Below are 22,679 nucleotides of genomic sequence, written 5' to 3' on the forward strand. Positions count from 1 at the left end.
GCACATGCCATGAAAACGTGTACACGTACGGATTTCTATTCAGTTTGGATGCCCCTCTACCTGTTTCTTCCTCGCTCTCCCTTCATAACTCTTTTTCCAGTTCGACCATGCTATCTGAAATAGTCAGCCGCACCGTAAAACTACGTGTAAAGGCAGCAGAAACCATGTCATGTTATCTACTTGGCAAGAAGTTGCTCCATGAATATCCATGCTGGTGGCAGTCTAGCTTTGGATATCTAACAACACGAGGAGAACGAGTCCATGTTTCGAGGAGTCTATGTTCCGAGGAATGGTTCCGCTTCCTGCACAAGCTGCAGTTAGAAGTACATGGGGGCTGCCTCTACATCGTCATGTTGATTTCCGGCCGCTTCTGGATAAGTGCTGGTATGGGTCTAGTCACGGTTACACCGGCGATCTGGACCCCATTGCGGCTCCTCTCGAACCCCAGCATTGTACAACGGGAGGCCGCTCGCAGCCAACCTCGGCCGTTGAAATCCTGATTTGTGAGACACCGTGCAGAATGCGGAAGGGTTCGGACGTAAGCACAGGGTCATGAACAAGCGAGATCTCGAAGTTCGGTGACATGCTCGACCGCAACCGTCCGCAGGTTTACTGAAAGGCCGGCTCGGATGTCTGTAAGCTCGGGCCGATGTTCATCGTGGACGGATTCTGGTTATACAAACCATCCCGATTCGTAAGGAATGAGATATCAACGACGGATTGCGGCCAGTCAGGCCGTCACATTGCTCTTCACAGTAACGCCACTCATCTCCTCTCCTGAGTGCCAAGCAGATTCAAGTGGGCTATCATCATTATCTGCCTGAGAGGAATCTAGACTTGCACCATTGCGTGAATTCTTCGAAAACAGACAGCGGTGGAGACTTGCTCCACGTGAAGCGATGAAAGGGCTGATGTCGACCGTCTTTTCCGGAGGGCAGCATGTCATTGACAATGTATGCGGGAACAGGATGGCAAAAGTTACCTCATCGACACCTAGAAGTACCGATCAGTCAAGCCTCAGAAGATATATGTAGAGCCACCCTCACCCTGGCATCCACCCTCAGACAACCTGCGCAGCCCCCGGGTTCAACTCTCACTCGTTCGAGATCTCCCCAAGCGCGCCGGTTCCACAACGAAAACCTTGCGAATATGACGGCATCTTACGAGCCTGGGACGTTGGAGTCTCAAACTGAGCATGGCCCACGACATGTTCCGGTTACAGTTGACGAGGTCCCCGTCGAGACTTTCGACTACAGAGATGCAGAGAAGGAGAAGGATCCCTTGGATGTTGAGGAAGAGATCTGTCTTGGGGAGGAAGACCCTTTAAGCAATGAAACGCATCAACCCATTGCGATTCCTCCCCGAAGACTCCCTCCATGGATCCGGTATCCCAGAGCCATCATCTTGGCAATAATCCCGAGCTTTTGGCATCCTTCGAAACTCAATGAGCCTCCAAGGCGCCTTCACCAAACAGCATGGCTCGGTAAGATCTGCCCTCCTTTGAATACGAACATGACTAACTTGAACAGATGGACTTCGAGGCGTGGCTGCCTTCCTCGTCGTCTGCCATCACTGGTCCTTGCTCACTTTCTCAATGAGAATACACAAGGGCTATGGGTCAGACGCACAGCCTCTCTTCGTTCAACTCCCGATCGTCCGCCTGTTTGTGTCCGGATATTGGGCAGTCTGCGTCTTCTTCGTCATCTCTGGCTTCGCCCTCAGCTATAAGCCCCTGAAGCTCCTTCACCAGAAGCGTCAGGCTGATTTCGCCATTGCCGCAGCATCGGCTGCCTTTCGCCGCTTCATTCGTATATTCGGCCCGCCAATCATCACAACGTTCCTCATCGCTCTGATGGTATACAATGGCTGGTTCGAGAATAAAGGAAAAACTGCATCGGGCACACCCTCTCTGAGGCCGCCAAAGGGAGAGACTCTTTCTGACCAGCTCCGACACTGGCTTATGAGCACCATCGGATTCGCGGATCCTTTGTCCAGAAACCTCCACAGAGGAGACAACTACATCTACGACCCAGTTCTGTGGACCATTCCCATCGAATTCGACTGCTCTCTGGTGATCTTCATGGCCCATATCGCCTTCTCGAGGCTTAGTTCCCGCGCCAGACTATTTTTCCATGTATTCATCGCTGGGTACGCCCTCTATCTCGCCCGGTGGGAATTCTTCCTCTTTCTGGCTGGACTACTCTGCGCCGACGTTCATTTTCACCTCCAGTCGGTATCACAAGAGACCTCGTACGAAGATGGGGACATGGAGAATTTGCCCCTCTGGTCGAAACCATGGCGCCGCGATAGCTTCACACGATTCCAGTACGCAATCTCATCTTCGCCGACACTTACTCGGCTCAGCCAATCCCTCCCATGGCGTCGTGATAGCTTCACTCGCTTTCAGTCCGCAGTGTTCAGGACATCTGGGCCAGCATTCCCCGTTCTTAAGGCGTTCATTGGCATCGTCAGCTTTTTCGGCGCTCTATGGCTGTTATCCTGCCCTCATTTGACCAATGACGCAGCCATCACCCCAGGCTACAAAACCCTCGCTGCCATGGCGCCATCCCAGTTTCCCCAGGCGGATAAGTTCTGGATACCGCTCGGCGCCGTCATCCTCGTCTTCGCGGTCGACCGCACCCCTATTCTACAGCGTCTCTTTACAAATCGGTTTACACAATATCTCGGACGCATCTCTTACGCTATATACCTCGTTCACGGCTCGTTGCTCTGGCTGTACGGGTGGCCTCTCATCGCCTTCTTCATGCCCTTGACAGGCTCTGGGACGAACGCTCAGTATGGTTGGGGCGTCTTCCTGCCCACCATTTGTTTCTTCCCTGTTGTGATCTGTGTTGCGGACTTCGCGCAGAGATTTGTCGACGCGAAGATGGTATCTTTCTCAGTTTGGTTCGAGAAGAAGCTCGTCTCGAAGGCAGCGTGAGGGGAAGTGATGGATGGCTTAATATCACGTTAAATTTAACGACTTAATCTCTGTAGGTAGCACAATAGAGTTGGCGAGTAATGAAGATGAATAAGTCTCAACGACCTGGCCTTCCAGCTCAACCCTTACGAGACTTCAAGGAACCTCATCTCCATACACATGCTAATTGCGATGCTCTTGTCAGCTATCAAGCAAACCGGACTCCGTAATGCTCAGGCACAAGGTCGTCTACAAGATGTGGAAAGCAGCGTAGCTGACGGACGCCGAGCGGCTGGTCGTCACATTCGCCGCACTCGCCCTGCAGGTGGCAAACCAGGAAAGTTAGATGCTTCGTTCGACAGCGAATTTCTAGCACCGGACTCGCACATGGGGCCGGATCGACGACGACAGTCGGTTTTACCCGGGTGGGTGTCGTTGTCACACATAGGGTTATTAGTAATAGTTGGGGTTTGTAAAGGTGGCTGGATAGTATTACTTAGGATAGATGACTGGAATTTAGAAATGTTTTGCTTTTACCCGTTCCTCCTGCTAGTATTGTCATGCATAAAGATTTACCTTTTTGTCGGGCTTGTTCCTGAAACCCCCTGCCACTCCGTGTCGCTACAGAACAGCGAGGTACAAAAAGAAATCGACAAAAACATACAACACCAGGTATTCGCTGGTCGTCACCGACCCAACTACTAATCCGGCCCTCACTGGAATCGTCTAGATGGAGCCGGACCAGCTTACTTCGTAATGGCTTCGCCAACCTAAAGTAGTGGGCACCGTTCCTAAAAACGGACAATGCGGAACATTATGTGGCCGAAGATATACCGTTTTGGATGATAAATTGGCTATTAGCCCGTTAGACGCTCTATAACTTAAAGTACCCTAGGGCGTGCGAATAGAATTTCCGCATGCCGTCAGACAACATCAACTTTATGCCTTAGCGCTTCCCAGGTTGGAATCCTGGATACCCCGCTCAACATGTGCCCCTCAGGCTTCATCCAGTTGCCTTACTAACCTGCTTCCGGTGTACTTGGTAAAGAAATGCGCAGGAAGCTGTCAGTTTGAACGGGCTGGATATGGCGTACGGAACGTGTGCGCTGCGGAACTACGCGTATTCTGACACGAAACGGTCCATGATGAACGACGGAGGTCGGTCAACCGAATCACTTTTCCCGTGTTGCAGTGGTTCTACGCAGACACATGTTGTCTAGCCATGACAAGTCACCGAAACGTGAAGATAATTGCATTAAGCACTTGTTAGATTCCCCTCTTGGAGCATGCATCTAGCTTATGGCGTGATTTGCCTCCCAGCAACCTCGTGGTAGGCCAGCCTGTGAGACATGCCAGACCTGGAAAGATACACACCAGACCGCAAATCTCCTCCGCCGATAGCCTTTGTTTTGTTCGGGCCGAGATCTCTTCGATACGTGTAATCCGCCATCTTGACCGACTCGTCCGTTCCACCCCGTCCTTGCGATGTTGCTCTATTTCCCCAAGATACGCCCCCTCGTGTTTTCGAGCAAACTTCTGAGTGTCACATCCGCACGCGGGCACTATCTCCGTCTGCCATCTCTGTCTCCTCGTCCGACTCTTGGTTATCGTGCGGAATATTGCGGTGCTGGATGTCTCCGTCTGCCATCTCTGTCTCCTCCTCCGACTCATCGCTGTCGTGCGGGATATCGCGGTCCTGGATGGCGATGGCGACGGCGACTCTAAGCATGTCTCGAAGCTCGCTAAATGGAATGTGGATGTTCGCGAGATCGTCGTGGGAGTGTTCATGGGAGTCGAAACTGGAAAGAGCTCGTTAGCACAGCTCCACTGGGAAGATTGGTAATCACAGCCGACCTCTGGCCAGGGCGGCTGAGTTAGAAAGATGGGGGACGGGAATTTTCTCACCACTGGCGAACCTGTCCGTGAGGAATGTCCGACGCATCCCTGACCATGTCGGATACGTAGAGCGACAAGCTCGCATCGGCGCTAAACGGTTTCCAGTCCATTAAAATCTTCGCAGAGCCGTCTGGCTGCGTCACCTAGACGCCAGCGAAGCACTCGTCGAGATGTTCCAGGATAGCCTCGAAATTGCTGGTTGGGTTGGTAGGGTAGTAGATCTTGAAACCGAGGACAGTCCGGATTTTGCGACGACCGCGCGTGCCCTCTAGATATCCCTGGCAGATCTTCTTAAGGATTTCGAGGTCCTTGGATCCATTGGGGTGGGAGTAGGCAACCTCGGCGACAATGGGAGGATTCGTCTCAAGGGGGGAGCGACCCCAGGCAATGTCAGGAACCTTCTTGGATCGCGATTTCGACTTGCCCTTCAACTCGATATCGGGGGTGCCCCTGGATCGGAAGTCCTCGATGAGAGGCTCGGCCGCAACGGTAATCCTGTGACAGATTGATGCAGCAAAGTCGGTATGGACGCGTGTTTCGGGCATCTTGAAGGTCAAAAGGCCATCTTCGGCATCGTATTCGATTCGGAGCTTGTCGAGGTTGCTGCGGAAGGAATGGCGAGCGGCTTGATCACAGTCGGAATCCAAGAAGGAAATGGCAGCGCGAGTCCGAGTGTCGAGTCTGTTTCGATTGAGTCCGAGTCCAAGTTCGCCACCAACGTCAAGGCAAGGCGACGGTTCGCTCTGCAAGTGGTGAAGGAGAGCTTCATATGATTCTGGCGACAAGTGGAAAGAAGGATTTTCTTGATCCGCTGTGGTGAATTGGCCAAGCGCAAGACGGTATGCAAAGGCAAGAGCGTTGTGGAAGGTGTCGCCTTCATCATTAACTTGGTTTGGCACCATGATTGGGTTGGATGCACGATTGAAGTCGGTTTTGGGGGGGCACGGCTTTATCAGCTAATGGCCAATGTTCATTTGAATTGGTGCACTCGCGGATAACAGGTGTCTTTGTCGTCCAGATCGCTAGATGTTCAAAGCCTGAACATTGAATGGGTGAGGTTTATAGGGAGAGAAAGTTGTGGTGAAGGTGGGTTGATGGAACGTTGTGGAGGAGGGAGGCCCCACCCAGGGAGCTCAATTCACCACCTGTGGCCCACACCTGCAAAAAGTCACAAGGGTGTGACAACGGGGTCCGTGTAATCATCTTATGTACACAGCAGAATAATAATACGAGAGGCTCATGTGTCCATTCTGATAGCCTACATAGGGGGCAGGCAACACCAGAGGTGACAGTAAGGCAAGCTAGGAAGGAAGATGGTGGGGGCGTAAGAGAAGGCCAATTTTATTGGGGTGGATGGGCGGATAGAAGTAGTTACAAATGGAGGACGGTATGGCAGCGTAAGGGCGGGGCGCAGCTGGGCCACCGTTTTGCATGCTGAGTCAGCAGGGATCCTGCTCTTCTAGATGAGCCTGCCCTCATTGGCTTATCTAAGGGAGAGCGGACGGGATCCCGAGTTCTCCAATGGGTATGGTCGTATGTGACGGTTTCTGGTGTCGAAGTTGTTGATATCGTCAAAGCACTGCCCTCACGAGATAGTTGTCACTCACTTCTCCTTTTGCTACTTCGGTGGAAGTCGGAGGACCATGAAATTCACGCCATCCCCGACGCACAATTGGTCACTATGGCACTTGCTGCCCTCAGCCGGACAGAGGCTGTAGGGCTGGCTCCTCCCGATTACTTCGTTGGTGTCTGTGTACGAGAAGTCGGCCACCTGGAAGATACAGTAGACCTTGTCGGGCTCCACGTCGGCGGCGAACTTCAGTAGATTCTCGTGATTCTCGTCGGTTAAGACAGCCTCCTTCATGATGCCGGCGGCGTCAGAGTACGACTTGTATCGGTCGAGAATGTTCAAGGTCTTGAGGGGCGTCGACAACCATCGCATTCCACCCAGGTTGGATATTTCTGGCCAGTTCCACCTCCCCCCTACCTCACAGGATCTCCCTCGGCGAGTCCCGAAACTCGTCGATCATGGTTGTGGTGGCAAGAGACTGGGCATTGATTGTCGCAATACGTTTTTGACGGTCATCTGGGTCTCGATGCAGCTCGTGTCCAGACGGTTCTTCTCGCTCTCTGCGCCCGCAGACTCGACCGTTGCTGCCGCCGCTACATCTAGCTGAGCTTTGAGTTCCGTGTTCTGACTCTGTATGACTTCCCAGCCGGCTCGTGTGCTGAGTTGCTGTTGCAGGCTCGCGTGCTTCCTGTTCTTGCATCTTGGTTTGCCAGTCTTGCGTTGTTGCGCCTTACGCCGCAGTCTTCATTCCACTAAGATTGGCACCAAAAGTTTTCAGGACGGTTTTCCGATTCTTCTCTTCGTCCTGGTCAACTTTAGTCATCCTCTGTAAAACGATTTCCAAAGTGTCCACGCGAGTATTCTCCGCGTCCTAGAGTGCCAGTTCCCGTTCATCTGCTCTGGGTGCTGTTGAACCAGGGATCCGGCGATCATCGCCCTCATCTTCAGCTTTTCCTCATTTACCCTTGAAGAGTCTATCAACTTGATCTCGAGTGTTTTTCAGGTAGTGAGCGCCGAAAGCTCGTGCGTGGGCTGGATTGTCGAAAGCAAGCATGTATGGGTGTAATGTGTGATGGAGGAATAAATCGCGGAACGTCTTGAAGGCCCAGGGGCGGTTATTATGGGGCGCCAGCAGCTCGACTCGCGGCTCCGACCCATCTGGCGGAGATGTCAATATCAACCCCTGCTCCATCAGATAACTTTTTCCATCTGATAATTACCCGTTGCGGCCCTTCCGTGCGGGATCCTCCCCTACCTAGGTTTTGTCGTCATTGACAGTTCCTCAACCATACTGAACCTTGCCCAGACAACCTCCATCATCGGAGACCAGTAGCGACAGGACTCACTCGGCCGAGATCACAAGCCAGCAAACTCGTGCTTTTCTCTCTCCTGCAGGGACTTCAGGGGCCAATGCAGGAAAGAAGACGCAACTGAGATTGCAAACTGCATCGACCGCCTCTGAGCCGCCGTCACGATCCACGACAGCGGCCTGAGCTGCTGCATTGGGCCAGGGACCCGATGCTGCTTGCTTGGCGACCTGGGGCTTTTCCTCATTGCTGCAAAGAAAAAATCCCCGCTATGGAGTCAATAAAGCAACCCGCCGACTCGAAAAGGATCCAATGCGATGATGCGTATTAAAACTTATTAAAAGTGCGGTTGGTGCCGTCGCGCGTCTATCTGGCAGAATGCTACTACTACCCTCCCTCCCCTCGTTCGCTCTAATCTTCTTCTCTCTGGCGGGATCATCCTCGATCTGCCACAGTCGCCATGAAAGGTAGAATCATCGCCGCAAGCGCCGTTGCGTGGGCATACATCGCGGGTGCCGCATACGTCTGGCCCTCTCAGTATGACGAGATCGAGGACATTCTCTCCCTTCAGACGGGCTACCGCAGCCGAGGTTTCGTCGACGGTAAGTCTTGTCAGATCCATCACGAACTGCCATCTCTAATTGTGAGAACCAGGCGTGACGCCCTGCTCCTTTGGAGGTAACATCAATGGCCGCCAGTTTGCCGCGGAATGGATACGGACGGCCTTCCACGACGTCGCCACAACCGACGCGGCTGCGGGCCAGGGCGGCCTGGACGGCTCCATCTGGTTCGAGGTGCACCGCTCCGAGAACGGCGGCGTCGCCTTCAACAACACGTTCAGCTTCTTTGCCAACCTCTACTCCGCCCGCGCGTCCGCCTCCGACCTGCTGGCGATGAGCGTCGTCGTAGCCAACGCCGGCTGTGGCGGGGTAAAGATGCCGTTCCGCGCGGGTCGTATCGACGCGCAGGAGGCCGGCCCCGCGGGCGTGCCGGAGCCGCATACGCCCCTGAACACGACGATGAGCAGGTTCGCGGGGGCAGGGTTCAGCCAGACGGAGATGATTGAGTTGGTTGCGTGCGGCCATACTCTCGGGGGCGTGCATAGCGTGAACAATCCGGACATCGTGAACATGGAGCGCACCCCTGACACGGTTACGCATTTCGACGGCACGTTTGACGCATTCGACAACAAGATCGCGACGGAGTACCTCGACGGGACGACGACGAATCCCCTCGTGGTCAACAGCAACGCGACAATCAACTCGGATAAGCGGATCTTTGCGTCGGATGGGAACAAGACCATCACGGAGCTGGGAGGCAGCGGGTTTAGAGCAGCTTGCGCTGATGTCTTCACGCGTATGATTGATACCGTGCCGTCGAGTGTGACACTCACGGATCCCATTGAGCCGGTCGACATCAAGCCGTACATCAGCATGGCGCTGAGCGACGACGGAAACATTGCGCTCAGCGGCTGGGTGCGCGTCCAGACAACCGAGGGCACCGGCCGCAGCACCGACGACCTGGTCGTCAGTTTGGTTTATTCCGACCGGGATGGTAGCGGCAGCACTGTGGTATCTACAGCACTGGACGATGGAGGCACATCTACAGGTCTTCACGGAGAGACCTTCGTCTGGTATCAATTCTCAACCCCCGTGGACGCTGCGCGCGGCGTCAGCAAGTTCAACATCCACCTCACGACACCCTCAAATAACGCAACGACGGTTTACGAGAATGGCGGCAGCGGGTATCCTGTGAACGACGCCCTGCTGTACTTGGAGTCGGAGTCCTGCGTGAACCGGACCAGTGTGAACAACGAGCGCACCTTCACCGTCACGGCTGCCGTGCGCAAGGACCGGTCTTCGGATCCGGTCGCCATGGATGTTGTGCATCTTGTGCGGCGGCAGGGGGTCATTGTGCGTAAGCTCGAGGTTGAGACTGTTGATCTTGCGGCGACGGGCGATGAGAGGGGAGAGTATGTTGTTTTCGCGGCGCAGACGCAGCTCGCGACGAGTGGATGGAGTACGAGCTTCGATCTTGTGCTTGGTGGCGCGGAAGAGGTCAAGGTTGAGTTCTTGAAGACGCAGGCATGTCCGCGGACATGATTATGCCGGTGTAACTTTACGAGAAGATGATAAACATGAGTCTTTTGAGACACTGAACAACCCTGACGCACGTGGCCGAGATTTTTGCCGTGAACTCAACTGATACGGCAGACATGTGTCATTCGGTCATATGTGTTCTTCCCAGGCAGGCTCAGCTGCCTTCTATTTAGTCAAGAGGAAGTCGGCTAGGCGACTCGCTCTTGTTAGTGGTCCACTGTCTCTGGTCGCCTTACACAGGGCGATTGAGTCTTTTCAGAACGACGCCCCTTGCGCTCAGGATCGAACCATTTGTGAATGTCCTATACCTGCGCGACTCCAATGTCCAGACAAAAAGCAGGATTCGCGTTGGTTAAGGCCGGGATTCCGCATATTCCAAGTTTTTAGTCTGCCCTAGCATATGGCAACAGGCCCATCCACGTTTCAAGGCCCATCTTGACGCCGTCGATCATCTCGTTCAACCATGAGGTGCTCAATCAGAAGGACGGCAAAAGTTGCCGTTCTCCTGAACGACCCAGCAACCGCCGGGGACGTAGCTTACGGCTGCACCATCTCATCAAGCGAGCCGCGGCCTCGGGATAGCTGCATTCATAGGCGAGCCGGTTTTTGTTTGGCCCCAGTGCTTTGTGGCCAGCATCTTCTCAATCTGCGACTTGGGAGGAAGCATCGACGAACTGCGGTTCAGAAGCAGGGCTTCTGGCGCGAGGCCCCACGTTGATCAAGAAGAAACTTGGAAGGATACGCAGCTAATCTCGTCACGAACCCCTCGGCATCTAGTGTAAGAGAAGTAGCGAAACAAAGAACAAGTGGCTTCTGACTAATACCTTTCAGAACCGAGCCTGGGGACGACCAGGTTGGCGGTATCCTCGGTCGTGGCCTTGGGGTGGGGTCAGATCGGAAATCTGGAGAGCATCCATGGTGTTGCGTTTTCTGCATAAGCGCACGAGGAAATCATGCCAAGACAGACTGGCCGACGGCAAGGCGAGGGTAAATCCGCCAGGATGAGGCACAGGTTACGGCAATCCGAAAACAAGATCTCATAGGTTCAGCAGCACATCTTGTCGTGCGATTTTGCTTGCTGTGCCGCATAACTCACGCGAAGAATGGTATATCGGGCTGACTTCTCTTATGATAGGTGAGGGTGATGTGATAGGATTGGAGTGATAGTCAGAGTTGGATAGGTATGCAGCAGCGGTGTGGGAGGGGGATGCCGAAGGTGTTGGAAGGTTGGAAGTGGAAGGATGGAAGGGGCTCTGGAAGTTGCGGAAAGCCGGTGTCAGAGGTTGAAAAAAGAAACTGCGATGTTGCCCCGCCAGGGGACGTTGACAGTGACATGTCAGATGCTGTGTTGCGACGTTGTTGGACCAGGAGGTTCCCATACGCAGTAAAAGATGTGCGTTTGCATACGATGCGGTCCATTGTCTTGCCCGGCATCGGGGGATTCCACGTTTGTGCGTTTCCAACCTCCGTCTCGGCCGGACCTAGCCCCGAGGAAGGACAAGAAGAGTGGATGGTGGGATCGAAGTAGAAGGAAACTTATGGGGTTCAACTGGGCAAAATGTCGGGATCAGGCGGCCGTTTGAGAACATGACAGATGCCACCGCGCTGTAGCTGCACCAAGTTGGCATAGTGTGGCCTGTCGTTCGTGTGAGGTTGGTGTTGAGGGTCCATTGTGATGGATCAATGTAAGGTAAGGAAGGTAGTCTTCCCCTCTCAATGAAGGAACTTAATCGTGGCCCACTTGAGCACTTGAGGGCTAAGGTACCCAGGCGGAACCAAGACGGAGGTGGTGGTGGTGGTATTGTTAGAGGGGACGAGCAGACGCAGGGAGTCCATTCAAGAGAAAAAAGAAGACGATGTTGATGTCTGTGGTTTCTCCCACTAGAATGACCGCGGAGTGTTGTTCAAAACGAAGCTAAAAGTGGCCTCATCAACGGTCGTGGCTTCCACCCCGCCGTGTACACAATACCTACCCGTGGACATTTGTACGTAGTAAGGTACATAGCGGCAGCAGGCGGAAAGCATCGAAGTCGAACGCACCTGCCACGTTCTGAAGCATTCCCGAACGGGATTAGCGTCTGATGGGTTGGACACTGGCATCCCGTTCGGAGGGGCTCGTCCAATCAAAAGCCGTTTAAAGTGTGGACAGGCATGCCTGCCACACTTAGATAATCCGCAAAATCAGCCCATTCTCACTCCATCCGCCGCGCTTCAGAGCTCATGTCATGCCATTTTCCAAAATCGTTTGAAGCATCCGCGAGGCAATCTCCAATTCTGTCGAACCATCCAGCTATCTGTCTGCAGTCGCAAGCTTGTCCGGTTCCTTGCGCCCCCTCTTTTTTTTTCTGAGTGCCTTTTTGTGTTTTTTTTCTTGTCCTCTTCTCTCCTTCACCGTTCGTCCAAGCCCTTGTCCCTCGGTCTGCTTCGTCTGTGTGGTTTACTGCTGGTTCTGCTGCACCCACTGTTCTGGTCCCCGGTCCTGATCTGCCCTGGTCTGGCTGCATATTCGGCGACCCTATCCCATACTGTTATATCTCGAATACCACCTCCGGACCCAACATTTTTCTTGTCGCACACAAACCTCGGACGAGAACACCACTGCACCACTCAACGGCTGGAGCCGTACCTCTGTTTCCGTCCTCGCCTCGAGCTCGAGCTCCACGCCCGCTTAGTGTGTGTGCTGTGTGTTTGCGCCAGTGTGGTGTATCCTGCCTACTTCAACCGCGCATAGCACAACGAGACCCCACGTTCCCTCCAGCCTCCGACCTCTGCCGTGCGAGCGCGGCCTGTCTGAACAATCCCGAAGAGCACCAAACACCATTCCATTGGGTCGTCCTTGCATAGTTAGCCCTCCAGTAAACCAGGCCCCTTTCGACAACACTCGCTACGTACGAACGGCCGACCCCGCCTGCCTACTGAGGTGTTGAGACTGTGATATCACTGTACGAATTATGGCTCCCGGTATACTCAACTCGGACGGCTCAATGGACGACCAAAACGGCAACGCTGGCACCGCCGCCGGCCGTCTTAACGCCTTGGACGCCACCGTAGACACCCTTACTCTTCTGAGAAGCTTGCCCGAGCCTCCCATAGAGTCCCAGGTGTGCATTGTTGGTGCTGGTCCTGCAGGTCTCATGTTGGCTGCCAACCTCAGTCGTTTCGGTATCAAAGTCGAGGTAATTGACGACAGAGCCGATCAGACGCCTGTTGGAAGGTAGAACGCCCAGCGTCCTCGCGCATGCCGCCAGCCCGCTAACACCCTTGCAGAGCAGACGGACTCCAGCCCAAGACGATCGAGACCTTCCGCCAAATGCGCCTGGCTGACCCTTTGCTGCTACGAGGCGTTCGCGTTTACGATATTTCCTTCTGGCGAAGCACCGCCGACGAGCCTCTCCACAGACTCGGCCGCGAGGTTCACTACCCTCCCGTTATTGACGTCTTGGATCCCTACATTCTCTTGGTGCACCAGGGCATGGTCGAGGGTCTCTTTATCGATGACCTGAAGAAGCGTGGAGTTGAGGTGCGAAGAAACACGGCGTTCGAGTCCTACAGCGTGCCGGAAAACAAGGCTGGACCCCTCCAGATCAACTGCCGTACGAACGTCACTCAAGATCGGAGGACGATCTTGACGCAGTACTTGGTCGGATGTGAGTCTTTAAGCAATTGCGGTGTGCGCAGTCGACTAATAAGGCATAGGTGACGGAGCACACTCGAAGGTCCGCAAGAGCATCCCGGATGCGCGGGCAATTGGTTTGTCCCAGCCCGCCATCTGGGGTGTTCTCGACGGCGAGCTGATCACCGACTTCCCGGATATCTGGTCCAAGACGCTAGTCTACTCGCAGGAGTATGGCTCTATTCTGATCATTCCCAGGGAGAGGAACATGACTCGCTTCTACATCGAGTTGAAGGCAAACCCAAAGGCGGACAAGCGAGAGCTTGGCCAGGAGTTTGTCATGGCTCGTGCGAAGAAGATTATGGCTCCGTTCGAGGTCGACTGGAAGTACATTGAGTGGTTTGGTCGCTACCAGATTGGTCAGAGAGTGGCCAGCCGGTTCTGCGATAACCACGTCAGAGCATTCCTTGCTGGAGACGCCAGTCACACGCACTCCCCAAAGTCTGCTCAGGGTATGAACACCTCTATGCACGACTCTTGGAACTTGGCTTGGAAGCTCAACCTGTCCATCCGCGGACTGGCCAAGCAAGCGCTGCTTGAGAGCTACGAGGAAGAGCGAAGAAAAATCGCTGTGGACCTCGTTAACTTTGACTACGAGCATGCCAACCAGATTGCTGGTGGTGATGCCGTTGCACTGGCAGAGAACTTCAAGACGAACGTCCGTTTCATCTCTGGTATCGGTGCCGAGTACGCCGAGAGCCTCCTTAATAGGCCCGACCCCCAGGGTCTTGTCATGGGAGACGCCAGGCCGGGTTGCTTGCTTCCCCCGGCCAAGGTGACCCGGTATATCGACTCTAACCCCGTTGATATCCAGCTTGACATTCCCATGCTTGGCCAATTCCGCATCTACCTCTTGATGTGGGATATCCAGGCGTCAAGCCCCTTCTTGGAGACCTTCTGCCAGTCAATTGCATCGGCCAACTCGTTCATCAGCAAGCTCTCTGCTTCTGCCAGCGCTTCCTATGCCGCGCAACCTAGACTACCCTCTCCTGAAGATATCTACTACCGACCTGAGCGGTACACGGCCGTCAGCCATCTCTTCACATTTGCCTTGATTAGTAAGTTTGAAACCGAGACAGGAGCCCGCAGCCCCACTAACAAAGTCACAGCGACCATGCCGAAGACCGATGTGGAGATTTCAGACCTGCCGGCTCTCCTGCAGGACAGCCGATGGACGTTCTATCTGGACGACATCCCAGAGCAGGACACACGCGGCCAGCTCTGCACCAACAAGTGGCTCGGCAGTCTCGGCCCCGGTGAGGTCTCCATCGTGAACGTACGACCCGACGGCTATGTTGGCTCCGTCGGTAGGTGGGACTCGAGCATGGATGACGCCGGCGAGGAGGCTGCCCGCTGGCTGGATGCGTACTACGACGGCTTCCTCCAGCTGCCCAACGGCTCATCTCCCACCCCGACCGCGACCCCCATGGCTACTTAGACATGTCAGACCTTTAATATCTAGTCTGTTCCCAGGGGCGACCATTTGAGCGTTTCTGTATCATACACATCTCACATCACATCACGACACACATAATCAAGGTGCTTGGAAAGAAATCAAGCACCTAGAAAAAGAAACGCAGGCATGAAATCATCACTTTCTCTCTCTTCCAACTTGTCCAGCAGGTGTTGGGGAGTGCGGCGGCGGTGCGGTTGTTATCTCGGCATTTTCAGGAGCTCAGGGGAGATGGAATAGTAAGCAACATGCTGCAAAGCAGGCTTGGTTTTCCTACTTTGTCATTTTTTTTTATCACCGCTCAAGGTTCTTTTTGAGGTTGGATTACCATAGCAGGCAGACACATGTCAATAGATGGAATCTTCATTGCAGATCTTTCGTCAGCTCTCCGTGAGCCACGCCCGACTGAGGCCATTATCGTGAGAACATGGCACCATGGCTTGGGTTCCGCAGTGAGCTGTCATCCCCCGGCTTCCCCATAAATCCACCATGACAGGTCAAGGAAGCACCACATGAACCTTGCCGCTCGGCCTGAAGGGGACTCGTCCTCTCAAGGTGCCGCCTTAGCAGGCACATTTCGCATCCTTCCCCCGAAGGAACCGGTGCCCGCAGCCTGCTATCCTCTTTGCGGCGAAGCATCTGCCCAAAACCATCTACCCGTTTCCTCATCGGACGACCTTCTCACGCCAGCCCTATCAGAATCGAACCACGCTCACGTCCCCCGCACCGTCCTCCCCGATTACCCATCGTTCATCGCCCGCCAGCGCCGCCCCCGACATGACGGCCCTCCACATGTCGTCCGGGAACTGCACCTCGCCTCGGCCGTCCCCGCCGCCCGCCCCGCTCGCGCTGACCGTCTCCATCGCGAAACACCGCCTCCCGCACACTCTCGTCCCGGCCGCCGCGTCGACGACCTGCGCCACGGTGAGATAGGGGAACTCCTCGTGCCGCCAACAAGGCGCCCTGCCGGGCGAGGCATCGGAAGCGCCCCGCGCGGGACAGAAGGAGCGCTCGGCGTCGCCTTCGGCACCGCACTCGTCGACCCACCGCGGCCCGCACCGGGACAGCGGGATCCCGGTGCTCCGCACGCTGTGCCGCGCCGGGGGCGTCTCGGAGGACTGCGGCCCGCCGGTCCACAAGTGGTCCTCCTCCTGCAGAAAGACGTGCCCCGCGTCGAGGGCGATACTCATCAGGCGCGGCGTGTCCCGTTGTCGGACGTGCCAGTGGTCCAGGTCCCCGTTCGTCAGGCGCAGGATGACGGCGGGTCCCGGGTCCGGGTCGGGCTTCCGGGACGAGGAGGGGTCGAGGCTGGGTCTGTAGCTCGAGGGGCGCCCGAGGGACCAGACGACGAGGCGCTCGAGGGGCGTGTCCTCGCCCCAGGGGGACCGGGTCGGCTGGTGCGCGTAGAGGGCGTAGTGCGTTGCGTTGTGGGTTGAGACGAGGCGGTCGGAGGGGGTCAGGGGGAGGCCTAGGTAGTGGATCTTCCACTCCGAGCGAAATGTCACCTCGGGCGGCGACGATGAGGTTGAGATGAGCGGGGAGGAGGTCCTGTGAACTGTGAAGGCGGTCGCGAAGTGCCGGTGGGCTATGTCGAGGTCGTTCAGGGGGTGTGAGCCCTCCGCCTCCGCCCATTCGATGATGAGGACGGAGTGGCAGAGGCGGAGGCGGCGGACAATTTTGAAGGTGCAGGCGAAGGGGATTGTCGTTTCCAAGCCTGAGAAGAGGTCCAGAGCTTTGAAGATGGAGGGTACGGGGTTGGAAGACGGGCGAGGGTAGACCAAGATTCCGTCGTCGTAGGTCCAACTCCGATCCGGGAGTTGTAGGGGCATCGACATCTCGTCGCGCTGGAGGTGGCGGTTCCAGGGCGTGAACGGGTACATGAGTTTCGCGTCTTTCAGTATCGGGATCGTTTCGAGGATGTGATATGATCCGGCAGAGAGGTTGTGGTAGCGGCGGGACACGGAGGCGAAGATGGACGGCCAGTCCGCCTCGGGTGACCCGTTGCAGGCCCCGGACGACGACTGCTTTTGGTTCTCGGCTGCTATTTGAGACTTGAGCTCGCGACATTCGAGCGACCTGGGAAAGAAGATGTGGAGGAGCGTCCGGGAGAAGTCGGTCCTGGTGAGCGCTGCGTGGGATGCACGGGAGACGAGGCGGTGGAGGATGATTTCACGGGGGCTGAGATGGGATATGATGTCTAGAAAGAGAGTGTCGGGCAGGTCTGTTAGTTGGAACATGTTGCTTCTTGAAGGCCTCTCGTCGTGCGTCGATTGGTGTAAGTCGGACGTCTCGACGAGATTGGGCGCAAGTCGAGTCTGAGTCTTGATCCGATTCGCACTTACGCTTGAAGCCCTGGCTCTGTTCTCATCTGGTCAAAGAGAAGGCTCAATTGAGGGGGCGGCCCATTCGAGTGAGTTTCATTTTCAACATTGACTTAGAATCGAGGTGGAGGTCGTCGTCGATGAAGTCATGCACGAGGTTAATTGGCATGCCCGCACCGCTTGAGACGGCAGGTCTACCACCTACATACCTATGCGAATATGGGATATGGAGGGAGGCTATTACTAAGACAGCTGTTGGCAGCCCGAAGTGGGTTGAGTCGAGTGGCCTCAAATCTGCTCCTCAATTGAGTTCATCCACCATCTAAAAAGACATTCACCCATTCTGCAGACAGTCAAATATTCATTGAAAAAAAAAGCTTCATTTTGGCTACTCTGCAAAAATCTCAATAAATCTTCAACTCATATATCATGCGCGCAGATTGCTTATGCATCTTCCATTTTACCGTCCTGACCTTCCGTTTTCGGTCCAGCCATGAGACCGCCCAACATCACCGGCTTCACTTGCCTAACATTATCGTCGCCTCAGCCGTTGTCGGCTTCCTATCCGACCAACGTCCCACATAGAGCGGGTCCGGTCCCGCAGGCCGGCAAACCATCTACCTGAGCGGGACCGGGCCGGTTATCAGACCCCACGAGATAACGCCTACGACTGGGTGGGCATGGACACATCGGCCTTTTGCGCAACGGCGTCGGCGCTCTGCCACAGGGCAGTGACGGTCTTCTGCTGAGTGTAGAAGTTGATGCCGGGCTTGCCGTAGAAGGTGTTGGCGCCGCCGCCGGCAATGGACTTCTTGTTACCGGTGAAGGAGAACATGGGCAGGGGGACGGGGATGGGCACGTTAATGCCGATCTGGCCGGCCTCGATATTGCGGCGGAAGGTCTCGCCGGTGGCACCAGAGCGGGTGAAGATGGCGGTGCCGTTGCCGTACTCGTTCTTGTTGATGAGCTCGATGGCATCCTGGAGGGTGTCGACGTTGAGGCAGACGAGAACGGGTCCGAAGATCTCCTCGCGGTAGCACTTCATGTCGGGAGTGACGTTAGAGATGATCGTAGGGGCGACCCAGTTGCCATTGGGGTACTTGGCGGGCTTGTAGCCGCGGCCGTCGAGCAGGATAGTAGCACCCTCCTCCTCGGCGCTCTTGATCAGGCTCTCGATGCGCTCCTTGCTCTGCGGGGAGATGACGGGGCCGAGGTCGGCACCCTCCTCGAAGCCACCGTCAACCTTGAGCTTCTTGGCCATCTCGGCCAGCTCGGGAAGCCACTCCTTGGTCTCGCCAACCATGACGAGAGTGCTCAAGGCCATGCATCGTTGGCCGGCGGCACCGAAGGCAGCGCCGACGACGCTGTTGAGAAAGTGGTTCTTGTTGCAGTCGGGCAGGACAGCGGCGTGGTTCTTGGCGCCCAAGTTGGCTTGCACGCGCTTGCCGTGGGCGGAGCCCTTGTTGAAGATGTACTCGCCGGCCTTGTTTCCGCCGACGAAGCTGACGGCCTTAATGGCGGGATCCTCAAGGATGAAGTCGACCGTCTTGTGAGCGCCGTGAACAACGTTGACCACGCCCTCAGGGAAGCCGGCCTTCTGGACTAGCTCGGCAAGAATCATTGCGGCACCGGGGTCGCGCTCGGAGGGCTTCAGAATGAGGGTGTTGCCGGTGACGGTAGCGATGGGGATACACCAGAGGGGAATCATGGCGGGGAAGTCTAAACAGTCAGCTTCACTCTCATCAACGACTGACACCTCGGGGACTCACTGAAGGGGCAGATGGCAGCCACGACGCCCAGTGGCTCGCGGTAGCTTCTCGTCTCCATATCCTTGGCGACCTCCAACACCTCGCCCTTGAGGAGCTCAGGAGCACCACAGGCGGCCTCGGCGACCTGCAGGCCGCGAAGGACATCGCCCCTGGCGTCGGCGAACGTCTTGCCCTGCTCGAGGGTGATGCTGGCGGCCAGACGGTCCCAGTTCTCGCGGATCAGGGCAACAAACTTGAACATGATCTGCTGGCGAGCGAGCACGCTCATGGCGCGCCACTTGGGGAAGGCCTTCTCGGCGGACGCAACCGCGGACTGGAGCTCCTCGGTGGTCATCTGCGGCACGCGGGTGACGAGGTTGTTGGTGGCCGGGTCATGGAGGTCGATGAAGTCGGTCGCGCTGGAGCTGACGAACTGGTTGTCCAGGAAGTAGGGGGTATCTTCGGGCTTCGCGATCTTCTCGTGAGTCTTGGGGTAGGACTCGGCCGTCGAGGCGAGGGCGGCATTGAGGTGCTGCGCGGTGGCGTGTATCCTCCTCGCCGCGACGGCGGGCATTCTGGAGGAAGAAGACATGACTGCTGACGAGAGGAGAGAAGAGCGGGCGAGAGAAGCTCCAGAGGTGCGGCTGGCGCCGGTTGTGATGCTTCGAGAAATGGCTCGACGCATTGTGAAGAGGAGAGGGGGGATGAAGAGGGAGGGTGAAAGAAGGGAGGCCTTTGAAGACACAATCGACAAACTAGAAACAGATGGTGCTACACTATGCAGTCTGTTCGTCCGTACACTAAGAACCAATGATCAGCCACGCAAGCGGGAGCCGGAGTCGAGCGACATCGTAGTCCCTTATAAGGTCCAAGGGAACACGGCGAGCTCCAAGAGTGTGGGGAAAGGTTGGGGTGGGGTAAGATAACGCTACCACCAAATCCCTGCCGAGTTCCCCAAGCTCCCCCTGCCGAAGCCGGCCCCAATGCCGCCTTATACCGAGGGGATCCGTGCAAGAAGCCACGGGCGTCAGGTGGGCGCAGTGCAGCGGGAAAATATTAGGCGTAAAGGGCGTAAACGGCGCGATTCGGTTTACCTATCAGCTGGCCCGTAGTTAAGCGGAGAAGGACGGGTGGGCCTCCGACGTGATACCGACTTGAGGCAGCGATGCTATATATGATGATCCAGTCTCGCCGCGGCATTGTTGCATCACAGAATGAGTCAACAGAACGAGTCAACATCAAAAATATTGGTCAATCCTTTTTTTGATTTGCTTGCCTAGTATACACCTACGCCATGCTTCTCCGGTCCCTCGATGACCAAAAACAGACATATAGTGAGGGAGGTTAACTGAAAAAAGCCAGATCCGTTTTCCTCTTCGTTCCTGATTGTAGCCGGGTGTTTTGCTTCAGACAAATCCCTTGGCCTGTTTTCCGCCGAGCATATAAAGAGAAAGCGAGCTAATTCACATCTTCATCTCCAACGGCTCCAATCTACGAAGAGCTCCTGGTGTTGCGCTTGGTAGCCTCCTTGACGGTGTCAGCGCCGGAAGCGACAGCCTTGGTGGCCTTGTCCTTGGCGTCCTTGGCCTTGTCGGCAGCGTCAGAGGCAGCCTTCTTAGCGGCGGGGGGAGCGCCGCCAGAGCTGGCAAGACCGACAACGACGGCAAGGAGGGTGACGAGGAGAGCGCCGATACCGCCAGCGACCTCAGGGACGAACTTGATGGCCTGGATGGGGTCCTTCTGAGCGATGGTGATGAAGAGGTCGACCTTCTCCTTGATGAAGTGGACGGGGTCGTCGAGGAACTTCAAGTCGTTGGGGGACTTGGGCTTCTCGGCCTCCTTGGGCTTGTCAGCAAGCTCGGCGAGCTGCTCAAGAGGGTGCTTCTCCTTGAAGGACTCCTCGGCAAGCTTGGCGGCGTCCTCAACAGAGTGACCGATGTAGATGTTGTCGAAGAGAATGTCATTCTGCATGGTCCAGATCTCGAAGCCGATCTATTGAAAGTATTGTTAGCATGTGGTATTCAGTCAAATCGTGTTGAGTGAAACTTACAGCTCCCATGGGCTCGAAGTTGGCCGGGGTCTTGTCCTCGTAGTAGTCGGGGTTCTTGATCTTGCGGGGAGCCCAGACGCCCTTGTAGGCGGGGTTGTCGATGTAGGGAGCGGTCCACTTGCCCTTGTAGTCGGGGTTCTTCTTCATGGGCTTCTTCCAGGGACCACAGCCAGAGGCCTCAGAGCACTTGGGGTTGGGGACAGTAGGGGCGACCCAGTCACCATCCTCCTCGTCATCCCAGTCCTCGGGCTTCTGAGCCTCAGGGTCGGGAATAGTGAGGGGCTCCTCCTCGAGCCAGTCCTCGGGCTTGGTAGCCTCCTCGTCGACAATCTCGAAGGGGGCGTCCTCATCCCAGTCCTCGGGCTTCTTGGCCTCGGGGTCGGCGATACGGGCCTCGTCAACCCAGTCCTCGGGCTTGGTGTCCTTGGGGTCGTCAATCTCCTTGGCGGGGTTGACAGCGGGGGAGAAGTCCTCGAGGAGGGAGCCGGTCTTGACCTGCTCGCCGTTCTGCTGGATAATGTAGGTGTTGTTGGGGTGGACGATGAGGGTGTAGAGCTCGGTGGTCTTGACGATGCGAGCGGTGGGGGGAGAGGTGAGGTGCTTCTCCTCGTACTCGCCGGTCTTGGGGTTCTTGTGGTTGAAGATGAAGTGAACCTTGTTGGTGTGGCCGCACTTGTCGGGACCGAACATGATCACGTAGGGAGTGGCGTTGGAGAACTCCTCGGAGTGAAGAGCCTTGTTCTCCCGGAGGAGCTTCAGGTAAGCACCACCGCACTCAAGTCCATCTGGAAGGAGATTGTTAGCATCCTATTGCAACGCCAATTGAGGCGGCGGCGAAGCCAGGAAACTTACTCTGGAGCTTGACCTCGTACTGGACAACAAGAGTCTTGCCCTTGTTGTCAATCTTCTTGGGGAACTTGGCCGAGATGGCGTGGTGAGCAGCGGGGTTCTTGACAACAAGACCCTTGTCGCCCTCCATGCCCTTGTAGATCTTGGGCTCCTCGACAGCCCACTCGCCAACGTAGGCCCATTCCTCTTCGTCCTTGCTGTCCTTCTTGGCGTGGGAAGGGGACCATCTGGACTCCCAGTCGTCGGTGAACTGCTCAAGGAAAGGGGCCTTGAGAGTCGTAGGCTGTAAGAAACCATTGTCAGCAAGCTGCCACGTGCGATAAAAAGAGTAAAGAGTCAGGTGCGGAGAAGCTTCCCCAGGCATGCCAGGTGTTTCCGCGTGCATTGAGCTCGTGCGTCCAGGCCAGAAGCCAGCACAGTCAATGAGGGGGCCCAATCTCGCAACAAAGAAAGGACTTGAGTAGGAGGAGAGCTTACAGTGAAGGTGGGCATAGTAGGAGCGATGGTGGAAGCAGACTCAGCGGCAGTAGAGGACTTGTCGTCGCTCAAAACCTTCTGGGCATCGTCGGCGTAGGCGCTGCCAGCCAGCAGGGCCGCGGCAACAGCAGCGGTAATCTTCATGTTGGGCGAATGTCAAACTTGCAGACTGCAAGAAATCGGGTAGACCAGGTGAGAGTGAGAGAGATGAGAAGATGACCTCAAGCTTGGTAGCTTAGGCAGGTAGAGAGGGAAGAATTGCCAATTGAATGACAAAGACGATTGCTCCCAGCGCGCAGGTGATGGAGGAGGAGGA

At 55.8% G+C, this 22,679-nt stretch overlaps 8 protein-coding genes across 8 annotated transcripts; 3 read left to right on the forward strand and 5 right to left on the reverse strand.

The window, feature by feature from the left end:
- Positions 1 to 1,149: 1,149 nt before the first annotated feature.
- On the forward strand, positions 1,150 to 2,941 carry CkaCkLH20_02717 (hard surface induced protein; the record flags this gene model as incomplete). The annotated part of the gene is made up of 2 exons (XM_038885436.1): positions 1,150 to 1,303; positions 1,530 to 2,941. 2 exons carry the CDS (start codon positions 1,150 to 1,152, stop codon positions 2,939 to 2,941), a joined length of 1,566 nt encoding a protein of 521 aa, XP_038749367.1.
- Positions 2,942 to 4,463: 1,522 nt separating this feature from the next.
- On the reverse strand, positions 4,464 to 4,926 carry CkaCkLH20_02718 (uncharacterized protein; the record flags this gene model as incomplete). The annotated part of the gene is made up of 2 exons (XM_038885437.1): positions 4,464 to 4,719; positions 4,826 to 4,926. The coding sequence occupies 2 exons, from the start codon at positions 4,924 to 4,926 to the stop codon at positions 4,464 to 4,466; spliced, it is 357 nt and encodes a 118-aa protein (XP_038749368.1).
- Positions 4,927 to 4,959: 33 nt separating this feature from the next.
- On the reverse strand, positions 4,960 to 6,728 carry CkaCkLH20_02719 (uncharacterized protein; the record flags this gene model as incomplete). Its single annotated transcript, XM_038885438.1, has 2 exons — positions 4,960 to 5,419; positions 6,487 to 6,728. 2 exons carry the CDS (start codon positions 6,726 to 6,728, stop codon positions 4,960 to 4,962), a joined length of 702 nt encoding a protein of 233 aa, XP_038749369.1.
- A 1,425-nt stretch (positions 6,729 to 8,153) lies between these two features.
- Positions 8,154 to 9,795, forward strand: CkaCkLH20_02720 (WSC domain-containing protein; the record flags this gene model as incomplete). Its single annotated transcript, XM_038885439.1, has 2 exons — positions 8,154 to 8,295; positions 8,348 to 9,795. The coding sequence occupies 2 exons, from the start codon at positions 8,154 to 8,156 to the stop codon at positions 9,793 to 9,795; spliced, it is 1,590 nt and encodes a 529-aa protein (XP_038749370.1).
- Positions 9,796 to 12,776: 2,981 nt separating this feature from the next.
- On the forward strand, positions 12,777 to 14,903 carry CkaCkLH20_02721 (FAD binding domain-containing protein; the record flags this gene model as incomplete). The annotated part of the gene is made up of 4 exons (XM_038885440.1): positions 12,777 to 13,006; positions 13,060 to 13,439; positions 13,489 to 14,523; positions 14,575 to 14,903. 4 exons carry the CDS (start codon positions 12,777 to 12,779, stop codon positions 14,901 to 14,903), a joined length of 1,974 nt encoding a protein of 657 aa, XP_038749371.1.
- A 710-nt stretch (positions 14,904 to 15,613) lies between these two features.
- Positions 15,614 to 17,155, reverse strand: CkaCkLH20_02722 (uncharacterized protein; the record flags this gene model as incomplete). The annotated part of the gene is made up of 1 exon (XM_038885441.1): positions 15,614 to 17,155. The coding sequence occupies one exon, from the start codon at positions 17,153 to 17,155 to the stop codon at positions 15,614 to 15,616; it is 1,542 nt and encodes a 513-aa protein (XP_038749372.1).
- A 748-nt stretch (positions 17,156 to 17,903) lies between these two features.
- On the reverse strand, positions 17,904 to 19,672 carry CkaCkLH20_02723 (methylmalonate-semialdehyde dehydrogenase; the record flags this gene model as incomplete). Its single annotated transcript, XM_038885442.1, has 2 exons — positions 17,904 to 18,958; positions 19,009 to 19,672. The coding sequence occupies 2 exons, from the start codon at positions 19,670 to 19,672 to the stop codon at positions 17,904 to 17,906; spliced, it is 1,719 nt and encodes a 572-aa protein (XP_038749373.1).
- An 806-nt stretch (positions 19,673 to 20,478) lies between these two features.
- Positions 20,479 to 22,507, reverse strand: CkaCkLH20_02724 (uncharacterized protein; the record flags this gene model as incomplete). The annotated part of the gene is made up of 4 exons (XM_038885443.1): positions 20,479 to 20,979; positions 21,038 to 21,822; positions 21,890 to 22,169; positions 22,364 to 22,507. The coding sequence occupies 4 exons, from the start codon at positions 22,505 to 22,507 to the stop codon at positions 20,479 to 20,481; spliced, it is 1,710 nt and encodes a 569-aa protein (XP_038749374.1).
- Positions 22,508 to 22,679: the final 172 nt, after the last annotated feature.

Source organism: Colletotrichum karsti, assembly GCF_011947395.1.
Source record: "Colletotrichum karsti strain CkLH20 chromosome Unknown Scaffold6, whole genome shotgun sequence".
Lineage (NCBI taxonomy): Eukaryota > Fungi > Ascomycota > Sordariomycetes > Glomerellales > Glomerellaceae > Colletotrichum > Colletotrichum karsti.